Here is a 27895-nt window from a genome sequence, read left to right as displayed (position 1 = left end):
AGGGTCTGTTAACTCTGCTTATAGAAAATGAAGAACAAAGAATTCGCATCCGGTGTGTTTTGCGTTTTTAATATTTTTAAAAAGTAATTTATGAAGCCACTTTAATCTGTATCGTATAAAAACGTATTAATTGTTATATTACAATCCTGCCACATTCAAAAAGCTTATTTTTTTGTAAATAAAAATCCTGACTATGTCACTGCTTAATACCTATAAGTATTGTGATTTATGTTTTACTTTGGCAATCTCTCTGTCTCCCTCTGTCAGACATGCAGTTCTACAGTACTTGTCACTGACAACCCACTAAACTATCATTTAAAAAAAATTTTACCGTCAACTACAGACGTTGCATCCATCGATTCCGCCATGTTTCTCATTAACACGCCCCCAACTCGGAAACTCGGGGCTTAAAGAAAATTTCGAGTTTCCCACTCGTAATAACGACTTTTTGTTGGCATTCATGTGCGTTCAACTCTATCTATCCGACATGACTTGAATGCACCATATGAGCACGTAGCGCTTACAATGTGCGCATCCGGTGTGCAGAATGATGCTCTTGAAGCAACATGTAGTCACAGCCTGACACTGTGTTTCTTCAAGCGCATCATTCTGAACACCGGATGCGCACTTTGTAAGCTCTTCGTGTTAAAAACTGCAAAGTACAAAGGGAAGAGAAATTGATGCGTAATGTATTATATCTGTGCAACAGTTATTGAGCCTTTCTTTTAAGTTTTAAATTTCAGTTACTGTGCACGTTAAAAACTATTTATAGTCTTTTCTACGCCCGTGTTTTGTTCTCACAGACACCCAGTAGCAAGTAACAAAACAACATTAAACTCCGGCAAGAAGATAAAGTCCTTTTTGCAAAATCATAGACATGTATTTACAAATCAAGTATAATGGGAACACAGAATGATCTTGGAGAGAGCTTTACCGAGCTGACTGCTGTAACTGAACGCGACCAGGGTTTAAAGGCTGAACGAATGACTGACAGCCACAGCGGAGAAAAGAGTTTGTGTGAACTTTAATGTAAGGACTTAAATATTCATATGTAGCTCACTTTAAGCTATCGTATGGCTTCAGAAGTAACACAGAATAATTCGCACAATAGAAAAAAAATTTGGATCGGCCCTCTCTGACCGATGCCCGATCCGAGAAAAATGGCACTATCGGAGCCGATACCCGATATGAATATCCGATCGGCGCATCCCTAATGTTTACTTAAGTTAAGGACCTGTTATTGATGGAGTACCCTGACACATTGTAGATTTTCACACATGCATTTAATGCCTTTCAGGGTCACTCTGGAAGTGGAACCACTTGCCAAGTTAATGCTGTTAAATCCTGCTGCTAGTGGCACACACAACAAAAATTACTATTTTTGTGAATCTACCAGTTTCCTCTGACTAGGCATTTTATTTATAACCAAAAATGCATTTTAGGTAGCATAGTCACAGTTTCCTAATTTCCGGAGTTCTGATTTTGTGAATCATTTCTTTGTAACTTTGTCCTATTTTTATGTGCATGCAAGGCATTTTGTGAAGAAATAAATGACATTTAATTGAAATTGTTCAATTTATTCGCATTTACATAAAAAAAAGAACAACATTTAAAGTAATCACTCTCAGAAATGCAGTTTTTAACTTAAGCTTTGAGCTGGAATTGTCTTGGCCAGTGTTGCACTGTCTCATTCCATTCAGGCTCCTGTGTGTGTGGCAGCAAGATCACATGCAAAGCCTGCTGCCTATCACATACTGTTTAAAATGCCCTTTAGAGATATGATTTTGAGTGTTTGTGAGCGTGGCCCCCGGGCATGTGATTGCGCAAGGAATGCAGTGTGAGTGATGGAGCAGGGCTCGTTCAGTCTTGTCCTATGCTCCTGAAATGCAGCTTTGATTTGGGACATTCAGTTCATTCATCATATGTTTTTAAAACTGATATTTAAAAATAAAAAAATATTAATATAAATCAGAAATTGTCATAAATAAAAAAAAAAATAAAATAAAAAGATGAAAAATACTGCTTGAGCTATTGCTGGGTAAATCTCTAACCGCATATAAGCGGCACACCCTGCAGACCTGTTCGTCATCAGCTTAATTTCTTACATTGACAAACCTTGATATAATCGTTAGACCAAAGCCCACGTAATGTCATCGTTCTCTGAGTCACTCCCTTTTCCTCTTACTGTTTGTCCTCAGACTAAACGGATATAATGGAATTTGTTTACCTTAATCATGATTTGGCTTGGAAAACAATACAAACTGTCTGAATTGCCCAGGAATAAACATGAAACGACACATGGGAATATTTTATCTGAACATTTTTATCCCAATTGTCATTTGTTATACGAGACTGGCAGTTTTGCTGAATATTACTATACATAAACTAGAGGTTTATTGCATGAATACATTGAAATGTAAAACAAAATACATTTGAACTTTGTTTAGATAGTAACACTTTACAATAAGGTTCAATTAACGTTTAGTTAATTCAGTAGCTTATATGAAAAAACAATGAACAACAGCATTTAATTAAATTTCTATACATTTTGTATAAATTAAGGCTATTTTAAACAAACATGAATTAACTTATAGTTATTTATAAAATAAATGAACCTGGATTATTAAATGCTGTAAAAAATATTCATTATTAATTCATGATACATTTAGACTTTTGCAAGAAAGTTTAAGGCTTATTTAATCTTTTGTTTGTCTTGAAATGAAGCACTTTGTACAGAAATACAGATTTTTCTTTGTCAGGTCTCAGTCATATACAGTTCTTATACAATTAAAAGTTCAATAATCCATTAAAGAAAATGGTAGTTGAGTTAAGCCTGTAAACACGCATCCATTCTAGCACCAAGATGATACTCAAAATTCATACTTCTGCAAGTTCAGCATTCTTCAGTTGGTTATCAGTCAATATTTCCTCTGCCAACCAATTGCTAACATTGACAGAGTATGTCAGATAAGAATTTATTATAAAATGGGTATAAAAAAACAATTTGTGCCTGGACTTTGGTTATATTGTAGACTCTTCAATGATGAATTTAACTTTAAGAGATGTGATTTTATTTATGGAATCATTTCTGTTAACGCTGTTGTCGATTGTGTTGTTTAGCGTGTTTTTGCGGACAGCGTAAGACTTCCGTTTAATAGAGTTCTGAATCGTCTCGGAGGTGAAGTAATAGATCACTGGGTCAAAGCAACAGTTGGTTACGGCAACGCAAAATGCAATTGGATAAATTGTCCGGACCACTGACTCCACAGTGCAGTGTGTAATAACCTGACTTCGGACAAGTGTGTAGAAGACCAGATTGACATTGTACGGAATGAAGCAAAAACAGAAAATTAGCAAGTGCACCACAATCATACGCAATATCTTGGCCTTTTTCAACTGCCCTCCGCGACTGATGCTGTCCGGCTGTCGTAAGGTCTGTAGGACCCTCATGGAGCAGATAAAGTTGATCATCAGTGGAATCAGGAAGCCCACAGTTTCCATAAACACCACGACTTTCGATACCTTGGACTTCCACTGGGAGTTTGAGTAGTTTTCAAAACAGTATGTTTTGTTGTTTGTATACGAAGTGGTGTCCATTACGAAACTTGCGGTTAGGCCTCCCGAAAGCAGAACCACCCAGATCACACAGCAGGAGATTCTAGCGTTGCGCTTGGTCCTCAACGTTCTCGACGCGAAGGGGTAAACGATCGCCAGGAAGCGGTCCATGCTGATGCACGTGAGGAAGAGGATGCTGCCATACATGTTGGTGTAGAACAAGGCCACTGAGATTTTGCAGAGAGCGTCGCCGAAAGGCCACTGACGGTTAATAAAGTAGAACGTCCTGAAAGGCAAGCTGAAGACGAAGAGGGTGTCTGAGACCACAAGGTTCAGCATGTAAGTTGTGGTCTCGTTGCGCATTTTCAGTCTGCAAACAAAAATGTACAAGGCCACCATGTTGAAGAGCAACCCAAGAATAAAGACAATACTGAAAACGGAGCTGTATAACACATATTTAAAGTCATCTTTGGTACAGTTTGTGTTTGAATTGTTCTCGGTCATTGTCATCGATTAGAGTTTGGCTTAAAAGGAGTCAGTCAGCGCTTTTAAAGGTCAGAACCAAAACATGAAATTCCATGAAAAGGTATACAAATTCAGTGTGTATACATTTCACAAAGCTTCCAGAAGGAGCTTCTTACCACTCAGATGTTGCGTAATCCTACTGTCAAAGTGCAAAAAGCGCACGTAAGCATTTGCATGAGCAAACCACATCAGTTTACCTTCTTTTTCCTCTCAACAAGGCATGGTGGATGCTTTGTGTGTGGTTGAATAAATAGCCGCCTTGTTTACCGGCACAGGAAGTTGATTTTTAGATGTTTGTTCTTCATATCCACAGTTCCAAATTGCTCAGAAGATTCTTGACCTCAGTCTTGAGTCTTTCATGAAAGAAGGATCCATACACGGTTGATGATGTTCTTCACGAAGAAGAGTGGCGTGAAATTTCCACCAACCAGCCTGGTTTCATTTCAGTTTCTTGTTCCTTTAATTGGCTTCCCATCGCTGTGTGACTTGAGGCGTGATCATCTTTGTCTCGTTGAGATCTTAGTCATAGCCTGTCACTTTGTTGTAGACATGTGAGGCTTTTAGAACCCAACCCGCTGTTCAGTCTCTGGTTTCCACAATGAGTTTTTCTTCATGTGGAGGACTGGAAGGCAGACGAGATGAGAGGGTGGGGCTGGAGTTCAAGCACCTCCTCTTTATCTGTTACTCTCTCATGCACGTACCAGACATGAGAATGAGTTGCCTGTAGAGTTCACATTGGTTTGAATGCTTCTTTTAGAATCATGGTTGACTATTATAGGCAAGCAATGTTTCTGTAATATTAAAGAGAAAATCTTCTCCCCCACCCCTTGTTAAATTACATTTGTTTGCTTTGTTACATAATTAGATAATGTATAGTAGAGACTATATCTAAGATTGGTACCACCTAAACCATGAATCATTGGTCATTACTTCATAAGAAAAAAGGTTTGTGCAAAGCACAATATTATGTAGTATTTGTGATTCTCTAGTGCTAGAATGAGCAGTCTTTGAAACTAGTTTGACTATTTTTATACTTTAAAATCAAAGTGAATCCCATTGTGAAAATTTAGGTTTTTGAGAAAGGCATATGTTATAGTCATACAATGTATTTTGTTTTATTTTGGGGCCCTTGATTGTTCAGACCTTTGCTAGAAAGTGGCGTGTCGTTTTTGTTTAGCTTTTTCCTTGTGGTTTCTTTTCGATTATAAGGTGTGTGTGTGTATGCAAGAGCACATTGCTCATTGATTCCTAGGCACTTACAAAGAGGGATTGCCAGTCCAAAGTTCTCACACTTAACTCGACGTGACATCATACATACAACACATTATGCAAACTCATTCAGCTTGTAAATCAAGTTCATTATACTTTTTGGCCAACCAGTTATTTGAATGAAATTATTTGAGTAAAAAGCTTGCAAATGTAAAAAGACCTTTACCTTTTTTCCTCTTAAAATTCTGTTGTTTATTATCTTTCAGGGATTAACTGTTTGAAGTGTGAATTATTAAATCACCAAGGAAATTTTTTTTTATTTTTATTGATTTTTTTTTTTTATCTGTCTTTTATAATTTAATATAATTCGTTTTTTAATTTATAAAAAAAAAATTGGGAATTAAATATATAAATTTATTAATCGCATAGTGTTCAAGGGAAATTGCAAACAGTGCCTCATTCACTATAACACTCATTGTATCTGCTAATCAGTTCCTCTTTATAAGGTGCTCTCAGTTTCGATTCAGTGATGTAACTCAACATCTTGTTCTTCTGTGCAGGACTCTCCGCTCTTTGACCTCCTCAAACAGTCTCGTGAGGAAGGACCTGGTGAACAAGCAGAGCCCCCTGCAACACTAAACCAACCCCTACATCACAACCACACTGCTGCTGACCTGTAAGTCATCCCTCAGAACTAGAGCTGTGCAATTCTGAACCGCACAACGTCCTGTCAACAGGGTATAGCGTCATATGTTAAAGAATCAATTCCTGTACTACTTACCTTTGATACTAGAACTAATATTAATTGAGGAATCAACTCTTTGAGTCCATTTCTACCAGTGCTTTTACAGGATGCTGCACATGCAGCTGCGATGTCTAAAATTAATTTTGGGTTAAAGAGGAAATGTGCCCCATTCTAACATAATTTATTGCATAACCAGTGCATGGGAAAGCAGACAAAATCAGAACAAGATCATTTTGCCGATGTGAACTCGCATCTGAATCAACATCTTTAGCACGTTCATTTGGTCACGCTCAAACATGAAGATCCTACCCTCAGCCTTTGACACAGAATACCTCAGTTGCGATTAGCAAAAGGTTTAGTTTGAATCTTCATTTAAAAAAAGGGTTTAAATTTCCTTGGATTACTAAATGATTTTATCTTGTGTTTTGACACTTATTGGGCCATTTTAAAAGGATTATGTTTAATTGGTGTACATGAGTCTGAAATTCAGAGAATGCCTGAGCTGGTAAATATAAAAATATATACAATAATTTGAGTTTATTCTGACAATAAAAATGCTTCTGGGGTTTTTGGGCCTATAGTTTAGTTTTTTCCCCAGCAGAGATAGTTTTTGAAATGGCTATTGTGTAATTCAAAATCGGATTAGTCATGGTTCAGTGTATTGCTGTACTATATGATTAATGTTTCAGCGGGACCTTTGCGTGAGAACAAAGTGGCGTGATTTATTTTGAGTAGCAAACAGGGAACCAAAAGTCTGGGTTTTTTAGGTTGCAGACAAGCTCATAAGTTATTAGGCCCAGTTGCTATGGACACAAAGAGAACGCCTGTCTGTGCGCTGTGGGAAGTCTACAGTATAGAAATGTTTCTCTAAAACAGTCAACCACTTGCATATGGTCAGCCTCATACGCTAGTTTTGTGCAATGCTGGGAAACCGTTGACATTTCAGTTCATGCAAATTCATGTTGCATTAATATATGCACACTGTAGACTGTCTGTGTTTTAAAAAAGCTCAACATCCCCTTTGAAATCAAGTTTCAAACAAATTATGCATGAGCAAACCAATATTTAAGTAATTTGCTGCTAATCTTCCCCTCCAGTGAGTCAACTCTCAAAAACCGCTGTGACTGGATCAGTCTGGTTTGTGAATGAATCATTCTTTTGAGCTGGTATTTTTTAATGTAAAATCTAAAGACTGAATGTTTTGTTCACCTCAATTGTTGTAACGGCTACATAAAGATTCTTGTTAAGTTACATTTACATTCAAAACATAATATATGTGTTTGTGTTACATTGTGTTAAATTGTAATATTTCACAGTATTACTGTATTTTGTTGTGTTTTTAAGACTTCAAAAACATTACACAGTAACTCAGTTTTGCACAGTAAAACAGTATTTTAACCACTGACATTCATTAGCGCTCTCATTTTTATATCCTTTTCATTGGCAAAATGTGAATGTAATGTGTTTAACCTTCTCATCTTCCTCAGGTATCTGTCTCCTGTGCGTCAACCCCCAGCAACAGAGTCCGAGCCCCTCGCACCAGGCACCAAAGCACTCCGTTCAAACTCTCTGAGCCTCTTCTACAAAAAATGTAGGTTAAACCAAAGCTTACAATTCAAATGCAGTGAGTTCTGAAAAGAACACTTAAAGCTTTTTTGTTAGTTTATACACAAGCTATAATAGCATGCATTAATATTGGTCTCCTAAAATTATATATATGTGTGAACCTGGACCACAAAACTAGTCTTAAGTCGCTGGGGTATATTTGTAGCAATAGCCAAAAATACATTGTATGGGTCAAAATTATTGAATGAAGTAAAGATCATTCTCCATGAAGATATTTTGTAAATTTCCTACTGTAAATATATTAAAACTTAATTTTTGATTAGTAATATGCATTGCTAAGGACTTCATTTGGACAACTTTAAAGGCGATTTTCTCAATATTTTGATTTTTTTTTTTGCACCCTCAGACTCCAGATATTCAAATAGTTGTATCTCGGCCAAATATTGTCATATCATAACAAACCATACAGCAATGGAAAGCTTATTTATTCAGATGTCGAAAAATTGACCTTTTTTTTTTTGTGGTCCAGGGTCACATATACAACAGTTCGTTCTGGTTCTCAAATCTGATTGGTTGAGAACCGTGAGATATTGTACTGGTATCGCTACAGGAACGCCCTTTCACAATTTTGTATCACTCCGCTTGTTCTAGCCGGGTCTATGCTGTTTTTTTATTATTCACTGAGCTAATCGTAGAGTACGTTAGTTAATATAAGAAGAAACGTCTAGCTTCGCGGTCTCTCTCTCTCTCTCATTTGGATGCACGTCTTGCCGCATTGTTTCTCTCTTATAACCTCATTATTTCTCACTAATAACCTAACTGAAGCAGCAAGTTGACGTATGTTTAACTGTCAACTTGAGCTTTGAATCCGTGGCGGAAGGAAGTAGTTCCGCACAAGAGAGGGTTTTATTAGGCACTCCTTACTGATCCCAGTGTTTTTTAATGGAGTTTCTTATGCTCATCAAGGCTGTATTTATTTGATAAAAAAAAAAACTAAACAAAAAACAGTATTTGCTGTACAATAGTTCCAAGTACATACTTGGAAATATTATTGCAATTTCTAATATTGGTTCTAATATTATTTTAATATACTTTAAAATATTTATTTCTGTGACACAGAATTTTTATGAGCCATTACTCCAGTCTTCAGTGTCACATGTTCCTTCAGAAATCACTAAACAAAAAACAGTATTTGCTGTACAATAGTTCCAAGTACATACTTGGAAATATTATTGCAATTTCTAATATTGGTTCTAATATTATTTTAATATACTTTAAAATATTTATTTCTGTGACACAGAATTTTTATGAGCCATTATTGCAGTCTTCAGTGTCACATGTTCCTTCAGAAATCATTCTAATATGCTGATTTATTATCAGTGTTGAAACTGTTTTTGGAATTTTTTTGGAACCTGTGATACTTTTTTCTTTGATTCTTTGAATAAAAAGTTAAAAAGAACAGCATTTATTCAAAATAGAAATATTTTCTAACAACATGCGTCTTTACTGTCACTTTTTATCAATTTAACACATCCTTGCTCAAAAGTATTAATTTCTTTAAAAAAAGAAAAAAGTAAACATTTATTTTTTACTATACATTTTTGAATAGTAGTGTATATTGTAACACAGCATTTCTATTTTGAATAAACACTGTTCTTTTTAACTTTTTATTTATCAAAGAATCCTGAAAAAAGGTATTACAGGTTCCAAAAAATATTAAGCAGCACAACTGTTTCTAACATTTATTATAAATCAGTATATTAGAATGATTTCTGAAGAATCATGTGACACTGAAGCCTGGAGTAATGATGCTGAAAATTCAGCTTTGCTTCACAGGAATAAATAATATTTAAAAGTATATTAAAATAGAAAACTGTTCTTTTAAATTGCAATAATATTTCACAAAATTAGTTTTTTATTATTATTTTTGAGCCTGATAAGCATAAGAATTTCTTTGAATAAAAAGTTAAAAAGAACAGCATTTATTCAAAATAGAAATATGTTCTAACAACATGCGTCTTTACTGTCACTTTTTATCAATTTAACACATCCTTGCTCAAAAGTATTAATTTCTTTAAAAAAAGAAAGTAAAAATTTATTTTTTACTATACATTTTTGAATAGTAGTGTATATTGCAACACAGCATTTCTATTTTGAATAAACACTGTTCTTTTTAACTTTTTATTTATCAAAGAATCCTGAAAAAAGGTATTACAGGTTCCAAAAAATATTAAGCAGCACAACTGTTTCTAACATTTATTATAAATCAGTATATTAGAATGATTTCTGAAGAATCATGTGACACTGAAGCCTGGAGTAATGATGCTGAAAATTCAGCTTTGCTTCACAGGAATAAATAATATTTAAAAGTATATTAAAATAGAAAACTGTTCTTTTAAATTGCAATAATATTTCACAAAATAATGTTTTTTTTAAAATTCTTATGCTTATCAGGCTCAAAAATAATAATAAAAAACTAAAGTATTTTACCGATTCCAAACTTTTGAACGACAGTGTATATATACTTATTACCAGAAAAAGCAAGTTCATTTTTTTTCTGTCTTTCAGTGTACAGGATGGCCTACCTGCGACTGAAAACACTGTTCTCACACCTGCTGACCTCACACCCAGAACTGGAGCCAATAATATGGACCTTGCTTCAGCACACCCTCCAGAACGAGTACGAATTAATGCGAGACAGACACTTGGACCAGGTACTACCAGCTCTTTTTTCATAAATGTTATAATATCCTGCATTTGCATTCTATTAGCTTTGCCGTATGTTCAGCATAATGTTTTAAAAACTTGACCCTCTCCTCCGTTTTCTTCTCAGTTGATTATGTCGGCTATGTATGCCATATGCAAGGTGAAGAACGTGGACTTGCGCTTCAAAACGATTGTGACCACTTACAAAGAGATGCCTAATACTAATCAAGAGGTGAGAATCAATCGGTCTTGTGTTCCCTTTAAAATGATTGAATTCTGATGATCATTCAAATACATTAAGAATGAATCTATAGTGATATTAAACAAATCACCTTTTTTTTCCTGAACGTGTCAGACATTTAAGCGTGTGCTTATCAGAGAGGGGCAGTACGACTCCATCATTGTCTTCTACAACCTGGTCTTCATGCAAAAGCTGAAGACTAACATTCTTCAGTATTCCTCTCCTCGGGTGAGACGCTCACTTTTACTTGCATTGAATCAAACTTTACTTGTGTTATACTGCCCCCTAGTGGCTTCGAGTCATGTTTAAATGAATTAAAGAGTTCACAACAACTTTTGGTTGACCTGAGGGTGTTTCCGTTTGCCTCCCAGCCTCCTCCTCTGTCTCCCATTCCCCGCATCCCCTGCAGCCCCTATAAAAACTCTCCTCTGCGGGTGCCTGGCAGCAATAACGTCTACGTCTCCCCTTTGAAAAGCAGCCGTATGTCCCCAGTGGTAATGACCCCACGGAGCAGGTCTGTGTTCACACCTGTAATTACATTTAAGATGAGGCATGATGATTAGTGAGGTTGATTTAGTTAGTTTTTTTTTTTTACTGTTTAAAAAAAGACAAATTGTGTGTATGTGTCTTTTGTATTAATCGTGCTGTCTCTTTTCTTTTATGGTGTCCTGGACAGAATTCTTATATCTATTGGCGAGTCCTTTGGGGTTAGTGATGAAAAGCACTTAGTAAATGTTCTATCTATTTGAAATGTGTTAGACTTGATTTAAAACTCTCTCTCTTCATCTCAACAGTCTGCAGACAAATTTCAGAAGATTAATGAGATGGTGAGCAGCACCGATTGGTCCCTCAAGAGGAGACTGGATGGAGGCTCCGCCCCCAAGCCCCTGAAGAGGTTACGCTTTGACATGGATGGACAAGATGAAACTGATGGAAGGTGGGATTTATGTTCTGTTTTTCATTTAGTTATCTCTCCAAGTTTGAATCCAGTGAATCATCAAAAATGTTTGTTCATTTTTAGCAAATCGAGTGGCGAGTCAACACTGATCCAGAAGCTGGCTGAGATGAGTAAGTTTTATCTGTTGTCTGAATTGTGAGCTGGAATTCCCAGAACCACAAAGATACTCTAACCATCACACTTCCTCCTTTCTGTGCATTCTTTTGGTAGTTTTTTGTTACGAGTCAGATGGTGATGTTTATTATATAGTGCAATTTAGAGGTGGGTTGTATAACAAAATCCTTTCTTTGTCCTTTGTGATTACATATCACCGTAGGAAATTCAAAGAATAAATGGTTTCAATTTGAATGTATTTTAAAATGTAATTTATTCCTATGATGGCCAAGCTGAATTAGTGTCACATGATCCTTCAGAAAACATTCTAATGTGCCGATTTGGTGGTCAACATTTTGACATTTCTTGTTAATGTTGAAAACACTTGTGCTGCTTAGTATTTTTGTGGAAACTGAGATTTGTATTTTATTTTTTTCCGGGATTCTTTGAATTGAAAGTTCAAAAACAGCAGTTATTTCAAATGGAAATCTTTTGTAATATTGTAAATGTCTTGACTGTGACTTGTGATCTATTTAATCCATTTAATTTACTGAATAAAAGTATTAATTTAACAATCAGTATTAATTAAAAATCAGATAAATAAAAAAAAAACAGATTAATTAAATATTTCTGAAATGAAATGTACTTCAGCTTACTTGATTATTTGATATTTATGTGGAAATTGATGGATGCAAACCAAAGGAAAATATTGTTTGTAAGTGAATTAGAAGTCTGGCATCGATGCAGTAACAGCCTTACATGTAACACTTTGGATTTGTTGAGCCACATTAGAAGCTTTTGTACAACAGCTGAGCTACACACACCTGCGTTAAACAATAATCGCTAATAAGTTCCTCATTGATCTTGTTTTAGATGCATCCTTCTCTGTATTTTTGCATTACTTCGCTTTTTTCTGCATTCTCGCATGCAAGTAACATGAAGTAGTCCTGCTGCACTATTAAAGGGGTCATATGATGCTGCTAAAAAGAACATTATTTGGTGTAATGAAATGTTTATGCAGTTTAAGGTTCAAAAACACATTTTCCACATACTGTATATTATTGTTTCTCCTCTATGCCCCGTCTTTCTGAAACGCATCGATTTTTACAAAGCTCATCGTTCTGAAAAGCGAGGTGTGCTGTGATTGGCCAGCTATCCAGTGCGTTGTGATTGGCTGAATACCTCAAGCTTGTGACGGAAATGTTACGCCCCTTACCATACTGGAATGGAGCGACGAGACAAAAACATTAAAACCCATTATAAACGAGGCATTTGTTGCATCCAGTGGGGACATAATTATGGATTATAATGACTTATACTGTCTTTTTTATGCGTTGCATCGCGCAGCGTAAACATAAAACCATGTCTGCATTTGTGATCGGAGAAATTACAAACAAGCGCTACTCTACACTGCTGAAAACTCGCATTTGAATCATCAGTGGCAAATTCTTTAAATATGAAAAAAACGTACTTACAGTCTGTGAGTCAGAACAGCCGGCATTGTAGTCTACTCTCCCAGGATCAGGAAACAGTCCTCCATAAAATGTGCTGCACACATCTGAATATTTGGGTTGAAGTGTTCTGGAACAGTGTTATAAATACAACTTAACCACTGATTTCTAGTCGTGTCCTCTTTTGGAAGACCAAACAAAGTAGTTTCGCTTTCACAATGAAACCGCGTCTTCACGACATGCAAGAATACTACAGGGAGAATAAAAGTTACGCCTTCTTTCTTTGCGTGAACATTTGGGCGGCGTTATGCAAATCTTCCCACACAGTGACGTAGACGTGGGGGCGTGTTAGAACGAGCCGTTTTAGGTAGGCGTGGTTGACTGTTAAATTTGATAAAGAATATCTCTTTGGATTTGAGACTTTAGTCTTTGCAACTTTACAGATCTTCTTTATTCACCAAGAGCTTGTAACACTCCAAAGAGAAAGGACAAATTTAAATCGCATTATATGACCCCTTTAATTGTAAAGCCAAAACAGTTATGCATTTTGGAATGCTGTATTGACCAGTCATCACCCAGGACTGGAACTATTGTATCATATTATGTACTAATATATATCCTGCAAGAAAAAAAAGATTAAGAATGATTGCTGTAGTGTCATGTGACATTAAATACTAGAATAACGGGTGGTGAAAATTCAGCTTTGCCATCACAGGAATAAATTACATTTTCCAATATGTTAAAATAGAAAAGTTATATTTTAAATTACACTAATATCTCACGATATTACACTTTTACTATATTATTTATCAAATAAATGCTATCTTGTTGTGCATAAGAATTTTTCTTTTATAATTAAGAATGACAAGAATCTCATTTTCCAGCTGAATCCTCAACAAAAATAACTTAATTCCGCCCAATTAGCTTCAGATAGAAACATTGCAAAATACTGTAATCAAAAGGTGCAAGTCATTGTTGAATAATTTAGCATCACGTTAAAGGCTATTGCTAAAACAATTGTTCTTGTCCCTTCAGGCTCCACACGCACTCGTATGCAGGAACAGAAACTGAAGGAGGAGTCCGTTAAAGAGCATCCAGAGCCCTAAATAAATCCACTTTGTACTGCCTGAGGAAAACCACTCAACCATTGAAAGGGAAACGCTGACATGCTTGAGTGTTATATGTTGCTACATTTTGGACTCCTCCACCTGTTTTAATATTTAAGTGGTGAAATGGCACAGGTGCTTTTCCTGTGCTATTTCATTTTAGTTTGTTTTAAGTGTGTGAGGTTCCATGAAGGAGGTTTTATTCTTTTAGTAGTTTGTTGAGGAAATAACGTGACTCATACCTCTTAAGTGGACAGTTCACCCAAAAATGAAGAGTCTTTCATTTACTCACCCTCAAGTTGTTCCAAACCTGTATGAGTTTCCTCCTCCTGCTGAACACCAGAGAAGATATTTTGAAGAATGTTTGCAACCAAATAGTTGATTGACTTCCATAGTATAGAAAAAAAAAATACAATGGAAGTCAATGGGTTCTGTCAACTGTTTGGTTACTAACATTTGGAACAACTTGAGGGTGAGTAAATGATGACCGAACTTTCATTTTCGGGTGAACTATCCCTTTAATTGATCTACAAACATATAAAATCTGGCGGGCTTAGTGTGTCATGATAATTTATTGGGGGTTTTTTTCCCATTGATTTTAAAGCTGCCTACTTTTTCCTCATTGCTGTACAAGAAATTGAGATTTAACAGGGTGTAAGATAAAATTTTATCAGTGTTTCCTTTAATCATGTATTGAACCCTGCTGGTGGCTTTTCTAATTTCTTTGAGGACCCCCTGTTTTGCGTGATAGAAGTAAATGGAATTAATTTTGAAACTATTATAAATTTGTTAACGTTTAAGCATTACTGAGTTTTTAGGATGTTATTGTTGTGTTAGTGGAAGTGCTTGTGTTTGTCAACACAGGCGGTCATCTGTCTGACTTTTCATGTTCTTCCTGGACCGCATTGTTGTTTTTGCTGTTGGATTTTAAGACCGATTTAGAGCTTTTGTTACTAATATTCAAAAAATTATGTTATACCTCAAATGTTCTTTTTTGAAAAATAATGAAATGCCTCAAAAGTTTAACAACTGACTTGTTTGTTAAAGAACAATGAAATGTGTCCTGTTTTGATTCAAGGAAGACAGTGGCACCTTTACCTGGCTCTTGTTGCCACAAACGGAGACGGTAGCCATGCTTTTTTTTTCTCCGATGAACTGTTTAGACAAGTGTTGGCGGATATATTTCCTACCGGAATGCTGTTTGTCAAGAAATGACATGCTCGCAAATGTCTTGCTCACATTAGTTGTATTTAAAGTTCAGAGATTAATCTCGTAGCATCTTGTTTTTTGTTTTTTTGAAACCTGATCACTTTTACATTGAAATCATTTCTGCATCCATGCTTCCCAAAAGTTGTGAAATCATTCATTTCATAAGTGGGTTACTCTTTAGAAATGATCATGACCGAAATACTGGAACATGTCTGTACGTGAAGGCAGAAGATGAAATTTAATGTAGTTTGTTAACTCAAATTCCCCCTTGCTTCATTTATGGTTTTTAATGTACTGCTATCGTCATAGACGCTCACAAAGGCTCTGCTTTGTCAGCAGTGGGTTTTTTTAAAAGGTTATCAGTACATCATTATCAGAAGTGCTTGTGAAAGTTTAGTGCAGTGTAACTGGGTTAAATTCGATGTTACATGAGGAAACGAATAAGGGGGACGGTAAAATGCACATTTGCATATGCTGTTGTGGTTTAAAGCTGGTTTGCACAATTTAAAGTTCAGAGATTAATCTCGTAGCATCTTGTTTTTTGTTTTTTTGAAACCTGATCACTTTTACATTGAAATCATTTCTGCATCCATGCTTCCCAAAAGTTGTGAAATCATTCATTTCATAAGTGGGTTACTCTTTAGAAATGATCATGACCGAAATACTGGAACATGTCTGTACGTGAAGGCAGAAGATGAAATTTAATGTAGTTTGTTAACTCAAATTCCCCCTTGCTTCATTTATGGTTTTTAATGTACTGCTATCGTCATAGACGCTCACAAAGGCTCTGCTTTGTCAGCAGTGGGTTTTTTTAAAAGGTTATCAGTACATCATCATCAGAAGTGCTTGTGCTTGTGAAAGTTTAGTGCAGTGTAACTGGGTTAAATTCGATGTTACATGAGGAAACGAATAAGGGGGACGGTAAAATGCACATTTGCATATGCTGTTGTGGTTTAAAGCTGGTTTGCACAATTCAGAGTAACCAGTGTTTTGTTTTGCATTTTAAGTGGCTTCTGCCACTTACCTAATAACGATAAGCATTGGACTTTGGACATGCATGCTGTATATAAAGGCATATTATTCAAAACATTTATCTACAGCAATTGAAAGAACTGCCATACTGAACAATGCAGGTATAAGGGCGGCTGCTGTTCTTATAGAAGGAAATGAATCAGTCTTTTTGAAAGATTAAAGTGATGATGGGGAGGCCAGTCTTGGGACATCCTCCTACAGTTTTTTTTCTACTTCATACCTTCTCTAGTGGATGACAGTGCTGTGCTGGTTTGGCTAGTGACAAGCTGCAAGCGTTTTTGGACGACCTGCTTTCACCTCCACACTGCAGAAAAGGTAACATGTTTTGCTTTTACAATTTGCTGTGAAATATATATAACTTGCATTAAATTAGTTGCTGTAATTGTTCAAAACCATTCAACTGTGTTAACATATGTGAGCACTACTGTGGAGTGACGTTTAAAGAAGTAATTTGAGATAAAGATTTATTTTTAATAAGACTACTAACTGGGAATATGAAGGAGATTCAGGTTTTCAGGACCGCTTATAAAAGTAAAGTAAAATGTGAACTGCAAATGGTACATACAGTAAAATTTTCAGTAAAAATACAAAGCATTTACACTCTTAATTATAAAGATTGCTAAAGGTGGTTTTTGCAGTTATGCAAAAGAACCCCCATTTTGGGTTCCTCAAATAACCTTTCTTAAAGGGGTCATATGATGCGATTTCAATTTTTCCTTTCTCTTTGGAGTGTTACAAGCTCTTGGTGCATAAAGAAGATCTGTAAAGTTGCAAAGACTAAAGTCTCAAATCCAAAGAGATATTCTTTATTAAAGTTAAGAGTCAGCCATGCCCCCCTAAAACGGCTCGTTCTAACACGTCCCCACATGTCTACGTCACGATGTGGGAAGATTTGCATAGTATTGTTGCCGCCGCTGCCATGTCGTGAAGGCACTGTGTTTCGTTGTGAAAGTGAAACTACTTTGTTTGGCTTTCCAAAAGAGGTCGATACCCGCTTCGTCATGCCTGGAGCTGATCCGTGCTGGTCGCTGAGGAAATACATCAACTTCACGCTGTGGATCACCGGATCGGCTTTCACCGTGGACGAAGCGGAGTCGTCACATGTGGTTGCAGCTAGCACGCTCCTTCGTCGAATCCACCGAATCCTCAAGCCCGCCCCCCGCCGCTAACTCTAGCCCCGCCGTGTGTGACGCTGTGTTTTGTTGTGAAAATTATTTAGGTGTGTCCAGCGCATTTTATGGAGGACTGTTTCCTGGCAAAGTAGACTACAATGCCGGTGTGCCGACGAAACATGCTACCTATCAGATCGTGCTACCAAAAATATATTTGCATTGTTTTAAGGGTAAGTTTAGGGTAAGGGTATGTATGGACGGGTAGGTTTAGGGTAGGGGTAGGTATGGACATTTAAAAAAAAAAAAAAAAAAAAAAGCCTCAAACCACATGAATAAGATGCTGGTAGCACAATCTGATAGGTAGCATTTTTCGCTATCGATTTGTGCTACCTATCTTTTTAATGGGAGGTTGCACAAACTGAGCGGGTAGCACAAATCGTTAGAACAACAACTGTTCTGACTCGCAGACTAAGTACATTTTTTATATTTAAAGAATTTGCCACTGATGATTCAAATGCGAGTTTTGAGCAGTGGAGAGTAGCGCTTGTTGTTTGTCATTTCTCCGATCACAAATGCAGACATGGTTTTATGTTTACGCGGTGTGATGCAACATGTAAAAAGACAGTATAAGTCATTATAATCCGTAATTATGTCCCCACTGGATGCAACAAATGCCTCGTTTATAATGGGTTTTAATGTTTTTGTCTCGTCGCTCCGGTGTACTGACGAAACATGCTACCTATCAGATGGTGCTACCAAAATTATATTTGCATTGTTTTAAGGGTAAGTTTAGGGTAAGGGTAGGTATGGGTGGGTAGGTTTAGGGTAGGGGTAGTTATGGACATTTAAAAAAAGCCTCAAACTACATGAATAAGACGATGGTAGCACAATCTGATGGGTCGCATTTTTCGCTATCGATTTGTGCTACCTATCTTTTTAATGGGAGGTAGCACAATCTGAGCAGGTAGCACAAACCGTCAGAACACTGGCTGGGACAAGGCATCACAGTATGGTAAGGGGCGTAACATTTCCGTCACACTCTTAAGGTATTCGTCCAATCACAACGCACTGGATAGCTGGCCAATCAAGAGCACACCTCGCTTTTCAGAACAATGAGCTTTGTAAAAATCAACGTGTTTCAGAAAGGCGGGGCATAGAGGAGAAACAATAATGTACAGTATGTGGAAAATAATGTGTTTATTTGAACCTTAAACGCATAAACACGTTTCATTACACCAAATACACAAAATAATGTTCTTTTTAGCAACATCATATGACCCCTTTAAAAGAAACATTTTTTTCTTTATTACGTATTTTAATAATCTGAAGAACATTTTTCCACTGTGAAGAACCTGTGGTGGAATGAAAAAGTTCTTCGTGGAACCGTTGATGACAAAAAAAAAAAAAAGGTTATTTATTTTTAAGAGTGTATAGTATCATACTAAGGTTAAGGGGGATAGTTCAATTAAAAATGGCTTGCTTATTCCATCGAAACAAAATATATTCTGAAAAATGTTGGTGCTTTTTCTGTTGATGCAATGAAAGACAGTTGGGTCTGGAAGAGCGTTAGGTTCAAGGTTTGGAACAACGTAAGGGTGATCTACCCCTTTAAAAACTTTTGTTTTTTGTTTTAAATCTCTAACTTTGCAATCATTCTCCAGGGAAGGACATGAATGCGTCTTTTCCAGAGCTCTCCTGTTTGAGCTCCAACAGCACTGATGACTTCAAACGCCTAGTGTATCCTGCAGCATACATTCTAATTTTTGTCCTGGGACTCGCCGGTCACTCTTTATCTGTCTGCGTCTTCTTCAGCCAATGGAGGACCCAGAAGAGTTTCAATCCAGTCAGCTTGTTAATGGTGAACCTTTTGGTATCAGACCTGATGCTGGTGTCCTCTCTGCCCCTGAGGGTCTCGTATTACATAATGAACTCTCACTGGACCTTTGGTCACATCACCTGTAAAGTCATCTCATACGTGTATTATCTGAATATGTACAGCTCTGTGTATTTCCTAGTGGCCCTGAACATCTTGCGTTACCTGGCGCTGGTACGACCGTACCTATACATACGCATACAGACCCACTACGTCGCAGGTATCATGTGTGCTCTCATTTGGCTCTTTATGAGTTTAGCCTGCAGTCCGCTGTTGTTCACTAAGAAAAAAGATCAAGACGAAAGCAGTTTTCGATGTTTGGAGCTGGCTGAAGACAATGTGGATCAATTGCTCCTTATCAACAACGTTACGTTTCCGGTGGGCTTTGTGTTGCCCTTGGTGGTTGTCATATTCTGCTCTGTCTTGGTTGCGAAGAACCTTCTGAGGCCTAGTCCTGCACTCGGTAGGACCAGACCTTGCAGGAAGAAGGCTTGTGCTCTGGTCATCATCAGCCTTGGGATCTTTCTGGTGTGCTTTTTGCCATATCACGTAGTGCGGACAATCTTCTTAACCACCGAGAAACATGTCCAGAAGCATGAATACAAAGACTCGTGTGACTTTATTTTGGTAGTCCGGAAGGCTGCCGTAATAGCGCATTGCTTGTGCACGTCTAACAGTTGTCTGGACCCTATCCTCTTCTTCTTTGTTGGGGAAAATTCCCGATCATTCTTCGCAAAATGGACAGGAGGAAGAAACCCCAGCACTTGCGCTGCAGGAAGAAACCTACAGCAGGAAGAGTTACAGGTTTTGCAGAACTGAATGAAAATGGCTGAACAGATAACAGACCAGAAGTACCTCATTCTTCTGTGCGCTTCATAAATAGATGTACGACACGAAAAGGTCATGTTTTGACTGACTGTCCTTGTTTACACTGGGTTCAGTACAAGTTAGGACCAATCAACAAAATTTTGATTGCTGCAAATTAATTTTGGTCCCTCTTTTGTTTAAAAAAAAAAAAAAAAATCTTGGTTGCAATCAGGCAGTTATGATGAAACTTAAGACTAATATGCGTGTTAACATGATTTTTGTGTGAAAAAATACTAATCTTTTCTGTTTAATTTTACAACTTTGTCACAATGAGAACGATCATATCAGAAGACCAATGCCTGCCTGGTTTCACAGAAAAGACACAAGGCTTAAGACTAGTCCCAGACTAAAATGCATGTTTGAGCTGTCTTAAAGGGGTCATATGATGTTGCTAAAAAGAACATTATTTGGTGTAATGAAATGTTTATGTTTATAACATTATTTTCCACATACTGTACATTGTTTCTCCTCTATATCCCGCCTTTCTGAAATGCGTAGATTTTTACAAAGCTCATGGGTCTGAAAAGCGAGGTGTGCTGTGATTGGCCAGCTATCCAGTGCATTGTGATTGGCCGAATACCTCAAGCGTGTGACGGAAATGTTACGTCCCTTACCATACTGTGATGCCTTTCCGGCCAGAGCGTAACATAAAACCATGTCTGCATTTGTGATCAGAGAAATGACAAACAACAAGCACTACTCTACACTGCTCAAAACTCGCGTTTGAATCATCAGTGGCAAATTCTTTAAATATAAAAAACGTACTTACAGTCAGAACAACTGGCATTGTAGTCTACTCTACCAGGATCAGGACACAGTCCTCCGTAAAATGTGCTGCACACATCTGAATATTTGGGTTGAACTGTTCTGGAACAGTGTTGTAAATACAACTTAACCACTGATTTCTAGTCGTGTCCTCTTTTGGAAGACCAAACAAAGTAGTTTCGCTTTCACAACTAAACACAGTGTCACACGCGGCAGCGGCTTGAGTGAGCGGAGACCGGTAGGCTTGAGAATGGCGCGGCCGGCGGGCTTGCGGCAACCACATGTGATGACCCCGGGCTGGACCCTGGGCTTCGTCCATGGTGAAAGCCGATCCGGCGATCCACAGCGCAAAGTTGATGTATTTCCTCAGCGACCAGCACGGATCAGCTCTAGGCATGATGCAGCGGATATCGTCCTCTTTTGGAAGACCAAACAAAGTAGTTTCGCTTTCACAACGAAACACACAGCACCTTCACGACATGGCGGCGGCGGCGGCGGCGGCAACAATACTACAGCGAGAATACAGTCTTCCTTTGCGTGAACATTTGGGCGGCGTTATGCAAATCTTCCCACATCGTGATGTAGGTATGTGGGGGCGTGTTAGAACGCGCCGTTTTAGGTGGGTGTGGCTGACTCTTAACTTTTATAAAGAATATCTCTTTGGATTTGAGACTTTAGTCTTTGCAACTTTACAGATCTTTTTTTATGCACCAAGAGCTTGAAACACTTCAAAGAGAAAGGAAAAATTTAAATAGCCTAAAAAAATATATTTTTTGTAATAATTTAAACGCACCAAAAGTTGTAATTACAACTTCCCAACTTTTTAATGCCACCAATGCTTGAGCTTGTAATGAACCCGGTATTTAAGTCACTTCTATTGCCATTTGTCATGTTGTATCACTGCTCACTTCCATAAAGTTAACTTTGCTCAGCTTTGTAGCTTAGCCAGTGATTGCTTTCCCTGACAGTTACCTGCTCTCTGAAACTGAATGATTGCAAGTCACTTTTTTTTTTAGTTTAATTCACTGTTTGTGGAAACACCCCCTCAGTATTATAGTGTTGAATTTTAATCATGCTAATATTTAGGCAACGCTGTTACACTCATAGGTGTGTACTATTGCATGTATTATGTTTTCAGTGTATATATTCAATTAAACTTGTTTTAGTCCTGTACTGAAGGTTTCACTTCTCTCTGTGCGTCTATGGCACATGTCTGTAGAGTCCCAATGTTAAAGTCTGCGCAATCAGGAAGCATAAGTAATGCTAGCAAAGCATGTGGCTTCCTCTGCTTTTCGCAGCTCTCCTTGTCGCCACATTAAAACTGCACATTCCTCTTTTTAGGTTTCTATACTTGACACACTTGTGTTATATATGTGGTAGATATCTGTGCTGTTTATTTGTCATTACATTCACACGAGGAAGCTCAGTTTTCTGGTGAATATCATTTGATCTTTATCACATCTGTACATCCTTCCACTGTTCATGTTTCAAATTATATATTTTTTTGGGTGGGTGGTGGGATTATAGTTACAGTATAATAAATGCCATGGTCACTGGTCCGATCTCATTAGAAACCATATATATATATTGCAGTACACTTTTTTTCCTTTTTAAAAAGATGTGCTGCTTAGAGATGTCAAGAAAACTGTTTCCACAGCAATTATGTTTTGTTTATACGTAAACATTGAACTTTCTTTCATTTCATCCATAAATGGAAGTATTAGCTATCACTAAAACCATTGTTCCCTTACTAAAGCTCCTCCCATTGTTGCATACTGCACAAAGTACATTAGCAATATCCTCTGCATCAACACACAGGTTGTGCCTCAAAATCTTACAGACATAGATTGTGTTTTAGCTCCATTTTGGCAACAGTGTTTATTAATCAAGTTTGCTGTTAGTCACCATGCAATATCTTTTGATATTTTAAAGGCGAATACTTTTGTCTGATAAAATCTTTTTCATTTAAAATAATCATTGATATGAGTAACTATTAGTATCCTGTGGATGTTAACAGACCAAATTTAAACACTCCAACTGTGATTATATGCATATTTATGCATTTACTTAAAAGTTTTTGTTTTCATTTGTCTATTCATCCCAACAGTACCAGTGGTTTTTGATACTGATCTGTTGGTCTGTATGTAAGAAATGTGTTTGCTAACCTCTGGTGCTGCAGTGAAGCTGGTTTGTTTCAATTCTGCACTATGCTGTTAACACAGCTCTGTTTTATGTTTTGTCATTTTAAGTTATCTTGAGGCACCCTTAGACGTTTTCTGAAAGCCCATAGTGGCCCATATTGTGTTTAATATGTTTTTTTAGATGTACTTTTACACTTTATAAAGTGTCTTAAGTGTCTGTTGGTGGTGCTAGTTTTTGTAGTAGTTTTGTCCGTTCCATGGCATGGCATGTGATGTAAATATGGCTGCGCCCATGAGGGGGCGACCTGCTCAATGTAGAATAAAACAGCTGTTTGTAGAAAACATGTATAGAGTCTTCATGAAATTAACACCGTTTTGATTATATTTGTCAAAAGTGCTGTTCTTTGTGAAACATTTCTGCAAAAAAAAACAACAACAACTAGTGCACCTTGGTAGTGGTATTTTCAGCACTCACAGCACAGAGATGAGTAGTTTCTCTAATCTGGGAAAATATGTAACAAACTGCAGGCTATTTCACTGCTTTTTAGCAGAGTATGGCACAATCTTTTGACCATGGAAATGTTGTAAGAGTCAGACCTAAATATAACTAACGACCACCCTCTTGACTTGTGTGTGTGTGTGTGTGTGTGTGAGAGAGAGAGAGCTCACGCGCTTGTGTAAGGAGTGGGCACGTTTACTTCAGCAAGTGTCACATCAAAACAACGACAAGTTGAGAAGACGCCAACAACGCTGCAAGATGGAGGTATGATATTATTTAGTGTGCTTGCGCTTCAAACTGTTGTTGTTGCCTTTTTTTTTTTTTTTTTTACTTTTCAAGTTTATTTCCCTATACTGCTCTTCACACGTTGTCTGCTACAAAGTAAACACAAACTTGTAGCATTTCAGTCCATGAGATGCCACGAGATGATTCAAGATGGCAAAGCATCAGCAATTATATAGGTCATAGAAATAATTGCTTTATACTGTAGTCAGTTTTCGTTTTCTCACTGAATACATTTTCATTACAAATGATATTATCAGCAATTTGAGTACAAAGCTAAAGAAAAATACAAAAACATTTCAATATTTTTTATTGGTTTATCCCATTGCTTTAATGACAACAGCACTAAAGCTGCATGAACTTCACACTTTTGTGAAAAACTTTGAATGTTGAATATGCCGTATTTTGAACAATTTCGAAAATTCTAAAACTTTTATTTTCAGATTCAAATTAGATTTTGAATTAGACTTTTGTACTCCACTGTATGCATAATATGTTTGTTTGTATTTCACATTTTATAGTTTTTAATTTAAGAGACTTTTGGGTTAAATGAGTTGTTAGTGCAGGTTTGAATCATATTTATATATATATATATATATATATATATATATATATATATATATTATATATATATATATATTTATTTATTTATTTATACACATATATACACATATATACACGTATACATAGCTGTGGCAATGTCATTCAGATTGGCCAAGCCACCTGCAAACCTCCATCGATTTACATAACCTTGTTTGCAGAGGCTGCTATCATTACTAGCAGATTTATTGTGTTTGTGCCAGTAACTCTTTGAATTGTGTTTGACCAGTGAATCCTGTTGACTTGACACTGCCTCCCTTACATGTCTCAAGTTAGAAAGAAAGTATGACTGGAATGGCAGCAAGCTAACTGACACAGGAAGTGGTGTAACCTCATCCATATGACAGATTAAAATGGCAGGCTTGGATGGTGGACCCACGTGCTTGAGTTTTTTGACAATTGAATGTCAAGTTTGAATGCTCAAACCACTTTTTCCATCTCTGAACATTTGAGTGATCATAGAAAAACAATTGTCTTACAAATAGACAGCTTTTTTAAAGAGCTTTGACAACTTGCTATGTATTTTAGTGCAGTTTTAGTGACTTGTTGGCAAATTGTGGAATTTTCCATAGGTTTCTAGATGTTTTTTATACTGTGACCTACATAGGCTCTATATATTATATCCCACTGAAGCTGCCATACATAATTCAGTGACTTTTGTAAATGTTATTTTAATAAAATCTCTAAATATCACTGATGTCAGTGATTGTTTGAGTTGTACATACCAAAATAAATGGCTACCAATCCAACAGTTAATTTTGTCTGAAATAAGTGTATTCTTTTTTTTCATGAAAAAAAATTAATACAAAATTTAAGATATACTTAATGTTTATCAATATTTAATGCAATTCTTTTTTTCATGCAAATAAATCTGCAACTGGAAACATCTGAAAATTAATGGGTTAAAGTCACTCATCAACATTAATAGTGTGCTGTATTTGGTGGTTTATCATGTTAGATATTTGTTATAACTGATCATGCAGACTGAGGGAACAGTATGGCGCTGCACAATATTATAGCATAATAATTCAAGCTAAATTTAATGTGCTGTTGCTTCTTGGAAAGTGAGTGAGTGTATAACATACAAAACAACTGACTGTGCATGTGCTTCTGTTGTCTGGTTCTGAAAATTACATTGCATATCTGAGCAAACAAACAGTTCTCATGACCACAATGTCAAATAGCACAAATCTCACAAACAAGACAAAATAAATTGATTTCTCAACTCATTTCATTCTGATAGTCAACTTTTGCATACTTTAAACCAGAGGAACCATTCTCTATGAATATATTGTGAGCTGAACCACATTTAAAGATGTATCTTAAAAATAATCTTAGCTGCAAGAGGGGTTATGAAGACTGGATTGACTTCATTGAAAGCTTGTCCGTTTCACAGCTTTGTGTTGGGTCATATTGACTATCAGAGCACTGTACCGCATGGACGTCGGGATATTTAAGTTGATTATCTCCTGAATGTCAGCTATGTGAGCATGAGGGTCAGTGTCAGTCCCACCTCAGCAGCTGTTAGGGCAACGGCCCTTTCTTTTCAGAGCGGTACGCAACCACAGAGTGTGTTCATAGATGAGACCGAGTGATTTAGAGAAGGGAAATGTTATTGCAACACGACATTAACCGACTACAACACGCTTCCTCCCCAAAAGGCTTGTATATTTGGGGGGGTTTTTTGTACTGGAGAGTGTTCTGTTCATTTAAGAGAGTTGCAGCTGTTAGGGCAACGGCCCTTTCTTTTCAGAGCGGTACGCAACCACAGAGTGTGTTCATAGATGAGACCGAGTGATTTAGAGAAGGGAAATGTTATTGCAACACGACATAAACCGACTACAACACGCTTCCTCCCCAAAAGGCTTGTATATTTGGGGGGGTTTTTTGTACTGGAGAGTGTTCTGTTCATTTAAGAGAGTGATCATTCCTTGCCTCATGAAGAACTTGCTGAACTTTGTGCTGGGAGACTGTTAGAGCATATGGGTGTGAACTTGTCCCAGCCACCCTTCAAAATTCAGGGACATGACTTCATTTGGAGTATTAGCAAGTGATGTAAATGTTTAGTGCAGGACACAATGTCCATGTCTTTTCCATGCCATGATTTTAAAGTATTGTTTGATTCATAGTCGTTCCAATCAATGAGACCTTGTCAGATCATGTGAAGTGGATGCAGGTTGTCCTGTCACAGGAAGTGGATGTCTATTGTGTAGATGGAATCATTACATACTCCTGAAACACTGTGTGACTGATTCAAGACCTGGACCCTGATGGGATCTGGGTGTGAGGTGGAGTCCGGCATCATAACTCTCTGACTCACACCAGAGTGTTTTGCGAAGCCTCGACTTTTCCAGCACACCATCCGCTCCAAGTATTCTGAGCCAGAATATGAAGTCATAGTACTGGGGCACTTTTGGATAGAGATCACTCTACAGGAACGTGATTGTCTTTGAACTCTGCTGCCTTTAGTAAAGAAACGGTGACTTAAGCCATACTCTATACAAGTGCAAAAATGTACAAATGACCATTGACCTTTTTCTTAAAGGGGTCATATGATGCGATTTAAATTTTTCCTTGAAAACGGCTCGTTCTAACACGCCCCCACATATCTACGTCACGATGTGGGAAGATTTGCATAACGCCGCCCAAATGTTCACGCAAAGAAAGAAGGCGTAACTTTTAATCTCGCTTTAGTATTGTTGCCACCGCCGCCGCCATGTCGTGAAGGCACTGTGTGATTCGTTGTGAAAGCAAAACTACTTTGTTTGGCCTTCCAAAAGAGGACGATATCCGCTTCGTCATGCCTGGAGCTGATCCGTGCTGGTACAACAACTACAACTTTCCGCTGTGGATTGCCGGATCGGCTTTCACTGTGGACGAAGCAGAGTCCAGCCCGGGGTCGTCACATGTGGTTGCCGCAAGCCTCCTTCGTCGAATCCGCTGGCCGTGCCGTTCTCTAGCCCTCCGGTCGTTCCTCACTCTAGCCACCGGCCTCTGCTCACTCTAGGCCGCCGCCGCTCACTCTAGGCCACCGTGTGTGATGCTGTGTTTCGTTGTGAAAGCGAAACTACTTTGTTTGGTCTTCCAAAAATGGACACGACTAGAAATCAGTGGTTAAGTTGTATTTACAACACTGTTCCAGAACACTTCAACCCAAATATTCAGATGTGTGCAGCACATTTTAAGTGAAGTGACATGTGGCCAAGTATGGTGACTAGGAATTAGTGCTCTGCATTTAACCCATCCAAAGTGCACACACACAGCAGTGAACACACACCCGGAGCAGTGGGCAGCCATTTATGCTGTGGCGCCCGGGGAGCAGTTGGGGGTTCGGTGCCTTGCTCAAGGGCACCTCAGTCG

The 27895-nt window shown here is 37.5% G+C and overlaps 4 protein-coding genes across 5 annotated transcripts in view; 3 read left to right on the top strand and 1 right to left on the bottom strand.

Annotated features, from left to right (window-relative positions):
• Positions 1–14469, top strand: part of LOC107548180 (retinoblastoma-associated protein-like) — a 28612-nt gene extending 14143 nt beyond the window's left edge. Inside the window, exons 18-27 of the mRNA XM_016228761.1 lie at positions 5850–5965; positions 7522–7625; positions 10169–10314; positions 10434–10538; positions 10662–10775; positions 10919–11061; positions 11224–11254; positions 11342–11484; positions 11569–11615; positions 14085–14469. Of these exons, the coding sequence (XP_016084247.1) occupies positions 5850–5965; positions 7522–7625; positions 10169–10314; positions 10434–10538; positions 10662–10775; positions 10919–11061; positions 11224–11254; positions 11342–11484; positions 11569–11615; positions 14085–14155 (1020 nt within the window). The 3' untranslated portion in view covers positions 14156–14469. The remainder of the gene's footprint in view (positions 1–5849; positions 5966–7521; positions 7626–10168; positions 10315–10433; positions 10539–10661; positions 10776–10918; positions 11062–11223; positions 11255–11341; positions 11485–11568; positions 11616–14084) is intronic.
• LOC107548181 (lysophosphatidic acid receptor 6-like) lies at positions 2622–4663 on the bottom strand. The gene has a single exon (XM_016228762.1). The coding sequence runs from the start codon at positions 4063–4065 to the stop codon at positions 3022–3024; it is 1044 nt and encodes a 347-aa protein (XP_016084248.1). The 5' UTR covers positions 4066–4663; the 3' UTR covers positions 2622–3021.
• Positions 14470–16640: 2171 nt separating the features above from the next.
• On the top strand, positions 16641–20620 carry cysltr2a (cysteinyl leukotriene receptor 2a). The gene is made up of 2 exons (XM_016228683.1): positions 16641–16711; positions 19170–20620. The coding sequence occupies exon 2, from the start codon at positions 19178–19180 to the stop codon at positions 20198–20200; it is 1023 nt and encodes a 340-aa protein (XP_016084169.1). The 5' UTR covers positions 16641–16711; positions 19170–19177; the 3' UTR covers positions 20201–20620.
• Positions 20621–23447: 2827 nt separating this feature from the next.
• The window catches only part of dub (duboraya), a 36149-nt gene continuing 31701 nt past the window's right edge, over positions 23448–27895 (top strand). For both annotated transcript variants that reach the window (XM_016228756.1, XM_016228758.1), the window contains exon 1: positions 23448–23917. In XM_016228756.1, the coding sequence (XP_016084242.1) occupies positions 23912–23917 (6 nt within the window). In that variant the 5' untranslated portion in view covers positions 23448–23911. The remainder of the gene's footprint in view (positions 23918–27895) is intronic.

Source organism: Sinocyclocheilus grahami, unplaced genomic scaffold, assembly GCF_001515645.1.
Source record: "Sinocyclocheilus grahami isolate Dianchi unplaced genomic scaffold, SAMN03320097.WGS_v1.1 scaffold344.1, whole genome shotgun sequence".
Classification (NCBI taxonomy): domain Eukaryota; kingdom Metazoa; phylum Chordata; class Actinopteri; order Cypriniformes; family Cyprinidae; genus Sinocyclocheilus; species Sinocyclocheilus grahami.
This window is presented reverse-complemented; position numbering and strand designations above follow the sequence as displayed.